Source organism: Centrocercus urophasianus, unplaced genomic scaffold (genome assembly GCF_019232065.1).
Source record: "Centrocercus urophasianus isolate 14NV4802_14NV808 unplaced genomic scaffold, USGS_Curo_1.0 seq_10, whole genome shotgun sequence".
NCBI lineage: Eukaryota > Metazoa > Chordata > Aves > Galliformes > Phasianidae > Centrocercus > Centrocercus urophasianus.
In genome coordinates, this window is record NW_024884142.1 from 37,486,686 (window position 1) to 37,500,387 (window position 13,702).

Consider the following 13,702-nt stretch of genomic DNA (forward strand, 5'->3'; position numbering starts at 1 on the left):
TTTCTCTACAGTATAATTTTTGTGATGGTGTGCTGAGTTGATAGTTTATTTGTACCTTCCTAGTACTCTGTGATTTATATTTCATTTATTTAGATCTGAAAGCAAAAAGAGGGAAGTAGAATGCAGAAAATGAGATATGGTGAGGAATCTAGAACTCTGTAGTCAAGCAGCCTTTTTGGTACGTACTGAATGGAAACCAAATGCTTTGGTGTACCAGAGGATACAGCAGTGTAAATGTAATTGCTGGATATGTGAGTGTTAGACTAACAGATGATAAGGAGATATTACTGCTTGGATGACAGATACTCTTAAAATGTGCTGAAAGCTTGCAAACAACTCTGAAAAGAGCCATAAAAATGATGAATTTATTTGCTTAATTGTGGGGTGTTTCCTTTGGAAATCTAATAAATGCCTAAGATCAGCAATTATTAGCAAGTTACCTATTTCATAGAATTGTGAAGGAAGACATTTTTGTTCATAGATCATCCTTTAACTTAGAAAGGTGATACCAAGAAATAGTTGTTGAAGCAGTAGAAATTCAAAGTAGTAATAAGAAGCAAGATTTTAACCAAGGATACCAGTAATCATTAGAGCAATACTATGGGGGACATAGTTTTCAACTTTTTTCAGTTAGCAATTTCTGAAATATTTTTCAGTAAAGCATTTACCCTGCTTTTCACCAAAAGTTGTTCTGTGGAGAGAGTGATTGCTTTGTTACCTTTCCTAGATCTCCAGGTGTTGACAAACCTAAGGACATGAGCTCTTCATTGCTAAAAGGCATTAAGTGCAAATGAACCCTTATCAGAAAAGTTACCTTAACAGGTTTTAGGGTATAAAAAACTGTTGGATATTTTCCTGTGGTATGTGGTATAGAGAAACATGCATTTCTGGGCTACCTGCTCTAGATGCTTCTGCTTGAGCAAGGGTTTGAATGCCTGTCACTGTATTAAAGCCTTTCCTCTCTGTTCCTTGCTTCAGGTTTCTCAGAATCTTCTTAATTTGCTTTTGATACTTCTGATATATTCTCTCCCACTCCTTTTCTTTTTTCTTTTTTTCTTTTTTAAATCAAGTTTCACATTGGGTGGTTTAACCAGGTGTTTTCACAGTCAAAATGTCACTGCAAGATGAATCCTTACTGTGTTAGCTTCAGGAAAGCATAAGTGCTGCTACTTTGTTTTTAGACTATCAGGATCTGCAAAGAAAGTCTCAATCTTTCTTTCCAAGGATATGTAAAAAAAACAGAAAGATGAACTTGTTAATTCAATTTGAATGAGCAGTAGATGCAGTTTGTACAGTACCTGAAGGGGATCTACAGGAAAGTTGGTGGGACTTTTTACGAGGAGCATATAGCAAAAGGACAAGGGATAATGGTTATAAACTGGAAGAGGGTAGATTTAGACAGTTACAAGAAAGAAATTTTTCACTGTGAGGGTGGTGAGACACTGCAACAGGTTGCCCAGAAAATTTGTGGGTACTCCCTCCTTGGAGATACTCAAGGCCAGCCTGGGTGGGGCTTTGAGCAACCTGGTGTCCTTGTGCATGAAAGGGGGGTTGGAACAAGGTCAGAGAATCACAGGGTTGCATGAGTTGAATGGGACCTCAAGAGATCATCAAATCCAGTGCCCATGCTAAAGCAGGTTCCCTGCAATAGGTCACACAGGTAGGCATCCAGATGGGTCATGAATGTCTCTATGGAAGAAGATTCCACAACCTTTCTGGGCAACTTGTGCCAGTGCTCTGTCACCCTTACCGTAAAGAAGTTGTACTGCTTGCTTATATGGAACTTCCTGTGTTCAAGTTTTAGGCCATTACTCCTTGTCCTATCACTACATACCACTGAGAAGAGTCTGTCTTCATCCATTTGCCTCTCATCCTCCTTTAGATATTTAAAAACATTAATCAGATCCCTCCTCAGTCATCTTTTTTCCCAGGCTGAACAGATTCAGGTTACTTAGTCCTTCCTCATAAGGGAGGTGCTCCAGACCATTTATCATTCTTGTGGCGTTCTGCTGGACTCCTTCTAGGAGATTCCTGTCTTGTTTTTGAACGGGGAAGAACTGGACACAGATGATCTCTAACGTCCTTTCCAACCCTTCACCATTTTATGATTCTATGATACTTCTGGGCAAATGAGTATGTTTTTTTTTTCACTATTGCTACTGATTTTGTGTAACATGAAAAAGCATAATTCATATACAGCTAGAGATTCAGTAGGAACCCTAATAGGAGCTGCTGGCATCTTGATTTCTTGTTTCCTATCACCCGTCCCTTTCTGATGGATCCAGATGGACTAGCAGGTATTTGGCCAACATGTACAGATTCTGGAATGGAGTTCCTTCCCTTGTTTATCTATCTTGTTTTAATTAGAAATTACTGATCTAATGGTTGTCCTTTCTTACTCATTAGCAAACCTGTGCTATTTGTAGGTTTGTTCATCATGATATACGTGGAAAAGCAGATACATTTTAATTGCTCAGATAAACTGCTGTCAAGTTCTGTGATTCAGCAGGTACACTGAGTACCTTTGGTATTAGCACAGTACAAGGAATAGATTTTTAGAGTTAGAGAAATAAAGAAATCGTAATACTAGTAATAAAACTGTATGACTCCAGATGTCAGAAAACTAAGAGTTTGATGTTGATGGAGTAAGCGGTGCCTTTAAGTATGAAAATATTACAGATTCTTGATAGATGAGAAGAAAAGAAAAACATTTCTCCTTCTGGAGCTCTTCTTGACATGTTTCTTCAGAGTTGTTTTTTCCAAGTGAAGCTGTGTGGTTTTATGTATATCTTTCCCATCAAGTTTGGGTCCCTCTATGAGCAGTGCATCTCACATGAATGCCTCTAAATAAGAAGATGAAGTAACTGAGTATGATTCTCACCTGTAATTTGCCTTTCATGCCATACGTACTAAAACCTATATATTATATAAATGAATGTAATAAATAAACAAATGCTGTAAGATGAGCCAATGGGAATGAAAATCAGCGTGGATCAACAGGGAATTTTTTTCTGAGGCTCTGGGAGAAAAAGAGAGTCTCCTTCCTATGGAAGAAGGGATGGGCAACTTAGGGAGAATACAGAGATTTTGTTAGGATATGCAGGGAAAAAATCAGAAAGGCAAAAGCCCAGCTTTAACTCAATCTGGTCATTGGGATAAAAGAGAACAAAAAACTTCTTTATGAATATTTTAACAGTAAGAGATAGGCTAAGGAGAATCTCCATTCTTTACTGCATACAATGAGGAATGTGATCTCTGAGAATAAGGAAAAAGCTAAGGTTCTCAGTGTCTTCTTTATGTCTGTCTTTAAAAGCCAGACCAATTATTCTTAGGGTACTTTACCCCCTGACCTGGAAGTCTGGTGCAGAATAAACCCCCCACAATTCATGTGGAAACAGAGAGCTACTGCTACACCTGGACTGTCACAAGTCCTTGGAGTCAGATGGGATGCATGTGAAGGAGCTGAGGGAGCTAGCAGAGGTGATTACCAAACTGCTTTCCACCATCTATCAGTGTTTCTGTTCAACTTGAGAGATCTCAAAGGGTTGAAGGCCTGCCAGTTTGGCTCCCACCTACAAGAAGGGTCATAAGGAGGATCTGGGGAACTACAGGCCTGTCAGCCTGACCTTGGTGCTAGGAAAGGTTATGGAGCAGATCATCTTGAGTGCGATCACAAGGCATGTGCAGGACAGCTGGGGGATCAGGCCTGGCCAGCATGGGTTAATAAAAGGCAGGTCCTGCTCAAACAACCTGATCTTTTTCTATGATCTAATGGCTCATCTGGTGGGTGAGGGAGAGGTTGGTGGATGGTGTTAAATTCAGCTGGTAACTGGTCACAAGCAGAGTTCCCCAGGGACCTATACTGGGGCCTGTCCTGTTTAATATCTTCACTGATGATCTGGATGAGGGGACTGAGTGCACCCTCTGTAAGTTTGCAGGTGACACCAAGTTGAGAAAAAGTGTTGATATATCTGAGGGTAGAAATGCCCTTCAAAGGGATGTGGACAGGCTGGATAGCTGCGCTGAGGCCAACGGGATGAGGATCAACAAGACCAAATGCTGGGTCCTGCACTTTGTCCACAACAACCTCAGGCAATGCTACTGGCTTGGGGCAGAGCACTGGAAGACTGTGGAGAAAATGGACCTGGGAGTGTTGGTTGACACTCAGTTGAATGTGAGCCAGCAGTGTGCCCTGATGGCCCAGAAGGCCAATGGCATTCCTGTCTTGTATCAGAAATAGTGTTGCCAGAAGGAGCAGGGAAGTGATTGTCCCCCTTTACTCAGCACTGTTGAGGCCACACCTCAAATTCTGTGTTCAGTTTTGGGCCTCTCACTACAGGAAAGACATTGAGGCCCTGAAGCATGTCCAGGGAAGGGCAGTGAAGCTGGTGAGGGGTCTGGAGCACAAGCCTTACGAGGAGCAGCTGAAGGAATTGGGATTGTTCAGTCTGGAGAGGCTCAGGGGAGACCTTATCAATCTCTACAACTCCCTGACAGGAGGTTGTGGTGAGGTAAGCTCATTCTCTTCTCCTGCATAACCAGCCATGGGATTAGAGGGAATGACCTCAAGTTGTTCCAGGGGAAGTTCAAGCTGGATATTTAGAAAAATTTATTCTCTGAAAGAGTGCCAAGGTGCTGAAATGGGCTGCACAGGGAAGTGGTGGATTTATAGTCACTGGAGGTGTTCAGTAAATGTTTAGATGTTGTACTGAAGGACGTGGTTTAGTGCAGAAACATTGGTGGTAGGTGGACAGTTGGACTAGATGATCTTGGAGGTCTTTTCCAACTCTTGGCGATTCTATGATTCTGTGAAATGACTGCTATGTAATTTTTCTGCAAATGTCCAAGAGTCTGAAGTTCCATATGCAGCTAATACTCCAAACATTTAGAGATACGTAATAACTTTATTTATTATACTGATTTTTTTTTCACTGTGTACAGAAAGTCCCCTGGGCCTTCTACAGGCTTCGTCTTGCAAGCAGTTTCAAAATGCCATTCATTTTTACGTGCATTTCTTTACAGAGCAAACCTAAGCTGGTGTTAGCAACTCTTACCCTAAGAGCATTTTAAACACAAAGGGCAAAAAGCAGTATGAACCTTAAAGCCTTATGTTACTTGAGATAAGTTGTATGTGCTTTTCCCTTTGTTCTAGTTAAATTGTCACTGGAAGATAAGGAAAGTTCAGTAATATGCTATTAAAACCAGATGTGCTTGGCTAGAAAGAAGTTATATTCTAGAAGTTTGTTTTGCTAGCCTGTAGGTGGAAAGAACAGTTGAGATCACACTTCTCAAAATATCGGTGGATTGCTGTACTATACCTGTTTGTCTGTTTGCTGATTGGGTAGGGCTGTTGCTGGGCTGATACTGTTTTGACCAAAATTAGAAAGTCAATATAAACGAGTCAAACGAGACTGCCTGCTTTTTTTTCAGTTCTCTCTTCTGATTCATCTGTTGTTTGTTTCAAATTCTTACAGCCTTTGTGAAATGGGGGCTGTGCCAGCAAAGGTGAAAGCTCTTAGTGGTTAGTCAGGAAGAACGTGCAGAAAAATTTTGTCTCAATGACATTTAGAAGCTAGCAAAAATATGATGCCTGGTTTAGAGGAAAAAAAAAAAAGAGTGGAAGTGGGTCCTGCAGAGTGGTCATATTATACAGAGAGGGGAAGAGAGCTCACGTCTCCATTAGGAAACTGCCTGCCTCTTGAATAGCATTTGTCTTTACCTTAGGTTGATGTTCTTGTCAGCTTCTGTGGCAGGGGCTTGGGACCTGAAATTTGCTCATGAGGGCATATGTGAAAAAAGGACTGCTGCTTACACATCTTTTTTTCCTTAAGTCTACTTCAGTTGGAGTGTGTCTGGTTAACTTGTATTATTAATACCATCAAGGGTTAGAATGTCTGTGATTATAGCTATTGCATCTGAGGAAAATGATCAAAATACTGGGTTAATGCAAGCACAGCAGTCTAACAGGTATAAAATGCTGGCTGCACTATATCTGAAGAAATGCTGTTCTTTTACCTGTGTTGATACAGCTATGAACTCTTTAAAAATAAGCAGGTTTTGAATAATATGTTTTAGATGTTTTAGTTAGTTTGTACCTGGCTTAGTTCAGATTTTCAGAATCTTTTTTTCTTCTCCCATACAGGTGGGTCAGAAAGAGATGGGGGAGTGTTGAATAGCACTGAATTAAGATCCACTCATTTTGCAGAAAAATAGCTGTAGCTCTGTCTGTCCAAAATGAAGCAGAAAGAGATGCAATTCAGTATCCCACTCAAGGGCAAGGATAGGAAGTGCTTTAAGAGACCAATTTGGTTAAATCATGAGATCTCGAGATACTATCTAAAAACAGAAAGTAGGTCTCATTTAGCGATGATAAAAATAAGAGGGTGGCAAGAACATTTAAAATCAAAATCAGAATAAACTAGCACAAGATGAGAAGCATCTAGAAGGGGACATAACAAGAAGCACAAGAACTTACTATAGAATATTAATTGCAAGAAGACAATAAGGAAGTAATTGCTTCTGTGTTCAGAAGATAAGATGAGAATTACTGGCAGATGACATTAAGTAGTGAAGCATGGAATGCTCTTTTTTTCTTTTCTTTTTCTAAAAGATCTAAGTATGATCAAATTATTAATCTCTATTCCAGCCTGAGTTCTTTTATCACTGAATAATGAGCTAGAGTGTATTTAAGTGTCTTCAGACCAGGTGGACCTCAAGAAATTTACTTTCTGGTGCTTACAAGAGGGCAGAAAGGGGTAATGTCTCGAGTTCCTGAGAAGTTATGTGGGATGACAAGGCCATAGGACACCTCTCTGGAAAAGAAGAAAGGGGGAATTGGAGAACAACAGACTGGTCATATTTTTGGTAAAATTCTGGAACAAGTAATTCAGCAATCTCTAGACAATTGAAATTAACAAGGGAATGATATGGATTTAACAGTAGCAGAGTAAGGTCAAGTAGTTCAACCTCTGCAATGGGTAGCAGACCTAGAGAAGAAGGGAAGTTAGCAGTCTTTGGCCATATAGCAGACATTTGCTTGCTTGTAAGATTAGTAAGATCTAGCTCATAGGATTATTCTGGGCTATAAAATGATGTTTTAAAATTACTATGGACTTATTAAAAACAGGTTACAAAGCATATTCCATTATTGATTAGTGACCTCAATGCTGTGGTAGATCTGTGAGATGCTTTATAAAATTTTCTTCTGTAAACTGATTTATGAAAGATAGTAGCATAACAGTTGTCTTCTATTTGTTGTATTTGGCATTGTTTCTGTGTTTTGGGACCTGCTATTAGATAAATTCTGAAACAAATTATTGCCTTCTATTTAAGCAGCTGATAGCTTCTGATTTTTTTTTTATTTGAATACTGTTTGTTTACTTTCTTGCAGGACTTGGTTATCCGTATCATCTTTATTCTTGGTAATTTAACAGCAAAGAATAACCAGGCCCGTGAACAATTTTTTAAAGAAGAAGGAAGTGTTAACACCTTGATGTCATTGTTCCAAACCTACCATGAACTTGATTTGAATGAAGAGAAATGGTACCATGAAAGAGGAAGGGAAGAAAAAAAAAATCCAAAGCATCCTTCCAAAGCAGAAGATGTTCTGATAAAACTGATACGAGTGCTGGCCAATCTGTCCATTCATCCCAGTGTAGGAGAAGCTCTGGCAGCTGCCCATCGTGTTGTAGAATTACTTGTTACAGTACTAGGTAATAAAACCTATGTTGCATGTGTTATCTTCATTTGATCTGCAGGAAGAGTTTAGGATTTTTCTGCTTAAGCTTTTTATCTAGATTGAGCCATACCTAAGTGGATTCTGTTGCTAAAATAAGTCAATTTTCTGGTATTCATAAACTGTATTATATAAAATGCTGTTTGAGACAGTGAAAGCTTTGACTTTTCAGTGTCTGTGCAAAGAAGTTGTAGAAGTGCTTCATTCGGTGGTAAGTTTCACAGACTTGATCACTAAAGAGAAGCAAATTAGAATTTTAAGTATGTCTGCCTATGAGACTTCACTTATAAGAAGATCCACTGTTCTACTTATTTTTAACATTCACCATTTTTGTCGCTGTTCTGGGGTTGGATTTACCACTTACTGATCCCTTTGTGAATCTAAATGCAGGCTAGAACTGGGCAGACTGTTCTCCCACTAACATAGTTCAGCAGTGAGGAAATATATTTCAAATAACTCAATATATTTTAGCGTGTGATGAGAATAGTAAGACTACATAAACACAGTCAGCCTGTTTATATACTAATTTACCAGTCTTATCTACAACTGGCATTTAGAGACAAGAAGACTCTCAAATTCATCCGCTCTGTCTTAAGCCCTGTAGGAGCTACCAGGGTTGGAACTGTCCTAATAACTGTGTAAGCACCTTTGAGCTTTAAAGCTTCTCTCTGACCCTCTCTTCTTTTCATGAGTGCTCTATCAGTTTACCACAAAATTTTATTTCCTTCACCCTTGGTTTCTGAGGGCAGAAACCTCAGAAAAATTCAGACTTGCTAGCATAAGAGGAAATTGCACATCAGTGATATTGTCAGGAGTTCTTTAAGAGAGAGAATGTCTCAGATACTGTTAAAGACTACTTTTTTAATTTTAATGTGTCATAGTAGCTTAGTAGTAGTCTTTGTTCTCTTTGTCAGCAGTCTGATAACTGTAATACAGGCCTGTTTCTGCATGCAAATCCTCCTCAGCCCCATCTCAGTGCAGTAAGTAGGATCTGTAATATGTTTTAACTAGATTTTACATCATGTCATGTTAGTCACAATCATTTCTATAGATGAAGTCAGAAAGCGTGACTTTGTATTGCCACTTCTGCATCAGCTATTCCTGTTAGCCTCTACCCTTTTAGTGAAAAATAAAAATGATCTTTAGTAGTGACCACGTTAACTGCAATTCAGTTCACCTCTGAGCTGTGCTTCTAAGTTATGTGTCAGTATATGTATGTATGCTTTCTTTATGTACATTAGAATATAAGTCAATTGATGTCTGCGAGGAGTTGGTGATCAATGCTGCAACAACAATCAACAATTTATCCTTCTACAAAGTGAAGAGTTCTGCAGTTCAAGACAAGAAGCTACGCATTGCTGAAAGTAAGGGCTTCTAAAGAGTGCCTTTTGAAAGTGAAAGTTATGCATGCTATGCTTTTTCGCTACAGAAAATGAAGACGCTGATAGGATATTGTGGCATTATATTGCAGGAATATGCAGATGATAGGGCTAAATTATTCCCATAGGGATTTCTAATTCTTTTGGACATAATCATGTAACTTGTGTGAAAATATTTAGGTTGTGACAAAACCCCTTCTTTTACTCCCCAAATGAATTTGCTGTGATGTTTTCTCTTTAGCAGCTTTTGCGAGACTCATTCATGCCAAAATAATAATTGCTACCTTCTAGACCTGCAAGATTTGTTATCTGAAACTGTTTTGTTTCTGGATTATAAATCTGTTGCCAGTATAGGGCTGGATTATAAATCTGCTTACGTGGTTCACTCCCCTCTGTCAGTATGGACAACAGTCATATTTTAGTGATGTGAAGGAGCTGCATGTGAGTGCTGGGATTTATTGTATTAATCATACAGAAAAGGCTGTTGTTATACAACAAGTCTTGCAAATGTTACAATCTAAATAGACAAGATATGGAGGAAAGGCAGAGTCTGAAATTTATGCAAAGGGCAGAATGAGGAGTAGGAGAAAGTATTATGTCTGTCCACGTAGTGCCCTGACTACTAGACACAGTTTCCTCTCTAGGTTAACAGTTCTGCTATTCTGTCATGAGTGATTTTATTTCCCATAAGCTAGCTCTCTCTTAATGCTAGTCAGAGAAATGTGGAAACAAATGACTTCTCTTTCAGTCCTATCTGCTCTCCCTCTCCTGTTTTTATTGTTAGAATGGGGAAGCAGTCCCATTGCCTTTCCTCTGTGAGAAATGAGGAGAGATGAAACCTTTTAACACGAGACCAGCACCCTTCCTTCAGGAGACATTTTGAGAATATTTGCTGTTTGATACAAGTGTGTGGATCCCAAAGATGCACACGCAAAAAATAAAATCATTTCTGTTGTCTCTTTAAGGCATGTCCAAGGCATGTTCAGTATTGTAACGCTCCAAGAAGGAAATAATGGGAATAAAGCCAACCTCTTTTCTCATTTTGTATTTCTCACTTTTCTGTGGTGGAAGGGTTAATGGTTCCCCGATCTGAGTCCTTTTATGTGGTGCACTGATTTCGGTGATTCACTTCTTCCTCACAGAAGACTGATAAATGCACTTTCTGTAGCGTCATTCCTTTGCCACATCCCAAAAATCTAAACGACGGTAACTCTTCCTAGGAAGTGCTGAGGGTCTCATTCTATCTGCTGAAGATTGATGCTAATTACAAGTGAATCTGCTAAGCAGGAAAGCAGCAAGCAAATAAATGTTTCAAACCGGGGTGATATTAAGTAGCTATTCAGAGAAAATGTATTTGCTTGTTGGTGCAGCGCTGACTGAAAATACAGCTAATGTCAGAAAATAATTTTTGTTTAAAGAGGCATCCCACCATAAGACCATCTGTTCAGGATCTAAATCAGTTTTCTTAAATATTACAGCATTTTTTGTTCTGTCTTTCTGGATTGTCACATGAGCCCACTCAAAACTGTACAGCAAGATCGGTTCCCATTATTACAACTGTTCTTAGGCTATCTTCATAACTCCTCATCTGTTCCTTTGCATTTAGTCCCATATTGGAGCTCTTTGTCTCATCTTCAAAGCCTTACACAATCTAGCTCTTCTTCTACCATCTGCTCATCCCCTTCACTGCAACCAGACTGTTAGATAGATGTGCCCATTTATTACGTGTATTGCTGTTACTTCTTGCATTCTGATATTTATCGATAAAAAGCCAAGCGCATTTCTGATATACAACTAATTGCTTTTATTTCTCTGCAAATCTGTAGTGCTTTTGAAGCTGTTAATGAGCAACAATATGGATGGAGTTGTGGAAGCTGTCAGAGTCTTTGGCAATCTTTCCCAGTATCATGAGATCTGTGACTTCATCGTACAGAAAAAGAGTGAGTTTCGCATTTGTAGGAGTCCTGTTTTTAAATGTCCACAGTTCTAAAAAGAAAAAGCTTATTAATGAGCTGTCTCACTTAAAGGGCAGAAGCAGTCTTATCTGAAGGCTTGCATATCGTGCCAATCTTACAATCCAGCAGTAGTCATTATAAAGACCATTTTATTTCAGTTTCATTAAGACAGAAGTATTGGAGTAGGAAAAATGTGCCATGGTCTACCTTCACAAAGGCAGATACTACAAAAAAACCCCTCTGTTTTCCCTAAAGATTATGATTTTGAATTTCCCTTCACTCCTTCATTTCCTGAAGTCATACAGGTTTGTAATGATTTGATATAAAATGAATATCCAACTTAACTCTCATTTAGCTTCATAGTCTTTTGATTCCCATGTTCAACAGCTTGTTAGTGCTTTGTAATATGCAGTTAAGATGTTTGCCTCAGCAAAGAGGCTTCCTCTTTGCCCCTGGGTGAAGTGGAATACAAGTCTTCTCAAGTCCTTTTGCTTTGGTGCCTGAAGAGCTTTGGGGAAAAAAATGGCAGCTCCTTGCTATCCAGAGAAGGTGCAAAATCAGTTTAATTAAAAAACAATTCACTGAAAATATTTTCCTATCTACCTATCAGTGCTCAAAGTGTGGTGATTTGCAGCAGTAATTCTTTCAAGGATGAATATATAAAGGTTTGTGGAGGTGAAGGTATCTGCAAAGGAAGAGCTGACACTTAGTAGCTGCTTGCTAACGAGCTGTCTCAGAATTTTACATCTTGGCGAGAGCATGGTGTCAGCATGCCAGGTTCAGGAGGAGCTGGGAGTCTGCCTTTACTCTAGACAGGGCTGACTCTCTGGTTGAAGTTGCCTTCCACTGCTTATTGAGTTTAGATTCAACAAGTGCTGCGAGATGCTGCATGCCCAGCATCTGCTTCCTGCAGGAGCCCCAGGCTGCAGCAGTCCCAGCTGGATCTGATGCAGTGTGAGGCAACGCTGCCTTGCATGGAACTTCCTTCTGTGAGTGCCAATGCTAAATCCTAGCGGTTTATGCTGACTGTGTGATTGACGTGAGACTGATACTTTTAAGAAGTAACCTGCAATTCAGCTTGGTCAACCTTCTGACTTGATTTTCACAATACTTTGGTGTAGAATTTGGTAGGTGTTGTGTTGAAGTATCTCGTGTTGAGCTTGCGCTAATGACTCTGATCCTGTTCTATAAACCAAATGCAGTAACTTCACACTACTGTGCTACAGGGTTACAATTCTGGGTTGGATATCCTGCTTTTGAGTGTTTTCTGACTGTGCGTACTGCCATTTGCATGATTATCTTCTCAGTAATGCTGCTTTTTTTCTTTACAACCCAGTACACAAGTTCGTGATTGCTTTACTTGATGCCAAGAATCAAGATGTCTGTTTTTCTGCCTGTGGAGTCTTGCTCAATCTCACAGTAGATAAGGACAGACGAGCTCTTCTGATGGAAGAAGGAGGAATTGGGAAGTAAGTTCCTGACTATATTTTACCAAAAGTCACATTCCAGTAGTTTGGCCAAAGATCTTTAATCAGATTCTTTTTCATTGGGACCAAGAACTTGTTGTAAGGTTGCAGACTATTAGGGATGTAATGGGCTTCAAGAGAAAATCTTTCATATCCTTCAGTATGTTTTTTTGCAAGAGTGCCAGAGTGCCTTAGCCAACTGCTGCGCCAACACTAGTAGAATAATCTTCCAGAGATCCTCCTGATCTATATAGGAGCATACAACACAACAACTAAGGCATGGTTGTACAGTAGCCACTTATGCTTGACCTAACTGAATCCTATGTGAGTTAAATGTACAATTAATAGACACCTTTAATAGGTACCTGTGAAAGAAATGGGGTGCCCCCCCATGGTGTTTTGTCATTTTGATAACTGCTTAATACTGCAGAGAGAACAATCTGAGGTATCCATGCTTGGTATAACAAAGCTGCTGTGTCTCCTCTGTCTGAGAGTTCACTGTTAAAGCACTTCTACTGTAAGTGAAAAGATCTTGAAAAACCACTGTGGATGCAACACTTGTGGCTTTGATGTTCAGATAATAGCGGATCCAGTTTAATTGGAGCAACATGAAAGATCTTGTTCTTACACTTGTAAAGCAGCTGATACAACCCACATTTATGAAACAATATGCCAAACTTTGAAATGCTTTCCTGTTCATACATCACATAATTATTTATTTTATACTGTGTAAACAAAACTTTTTGTCTGCTTATCTTTCCTTCCCGTGTTCTGGTTAACTTTCAAAATTTGAAAGCTGAAAAGCGGGAATAAAAATAAATGACAGGTTGATTGAAGAATAAATGTGAGAAGTGTCTGTATATGTTCCATATATGGAATTTTATATAAAATGGAATTAGTAGAATTTCTGTTATGTAGAACTGTATAAAATACAGAATTGCCTGTCAGTTTGAGAAGCGGGAAGGAAAAGCTAACAATATGGAATGAATCTAGAGAATACACAAGTGGTTACACAGTCAGGATGACCTCCTTAAGAAAATCAGCCCTATGGATTTTTGAAAATTAGGTTATTGTACCTATATATAGTGTTCCTAATAAAACAGGAAATTGGTCTCATCAGAGGGATAAACTTAAAAAAAAAAAAAAAAAAAAAAAAAAAAAAAAAAA

The 13,702-nt window shown here is 39.1% G+C and overlaps 1 protein-coding gene across 3 annotated transcripts in view; it reads left to right on the forward strand.

The window, feature by feature from the left end:
* The window catches only part of ARMC2 (armadillo repeat containing 2), a 65,109-nt gene that overhangs the window by 43,679 nt on the left and 7,728 nt on the right, over positions 1-13,702 (forward strand). For all 3 annotated transcript variants that reach the window (XR_006170335.1, XM_042827330.1, XM_042827339.1), the window contains exons 13-16: positions 7,391-7,712; positions 8,977-9,099; positions 10,941-11,054; positions 12,406-12,538. Coding sequence is in view for 2 of the 3 variants with exons in the window: in XM_042827330.1 (XP_042683264.1) it covers positions 7,391-7,712; positions 8,977-9,099; positions 10,941-11,054; positions 12,406-12,538 (692 nt within the window). In the remaining variant the exon portion in view is untranslated. The remainder of the gene's footprint in view (positions 1-7,390; positions 7,713-8,976; positions 9,100-10,940; positions 11,055-12,405; positions 12,539-13,702) is intronic.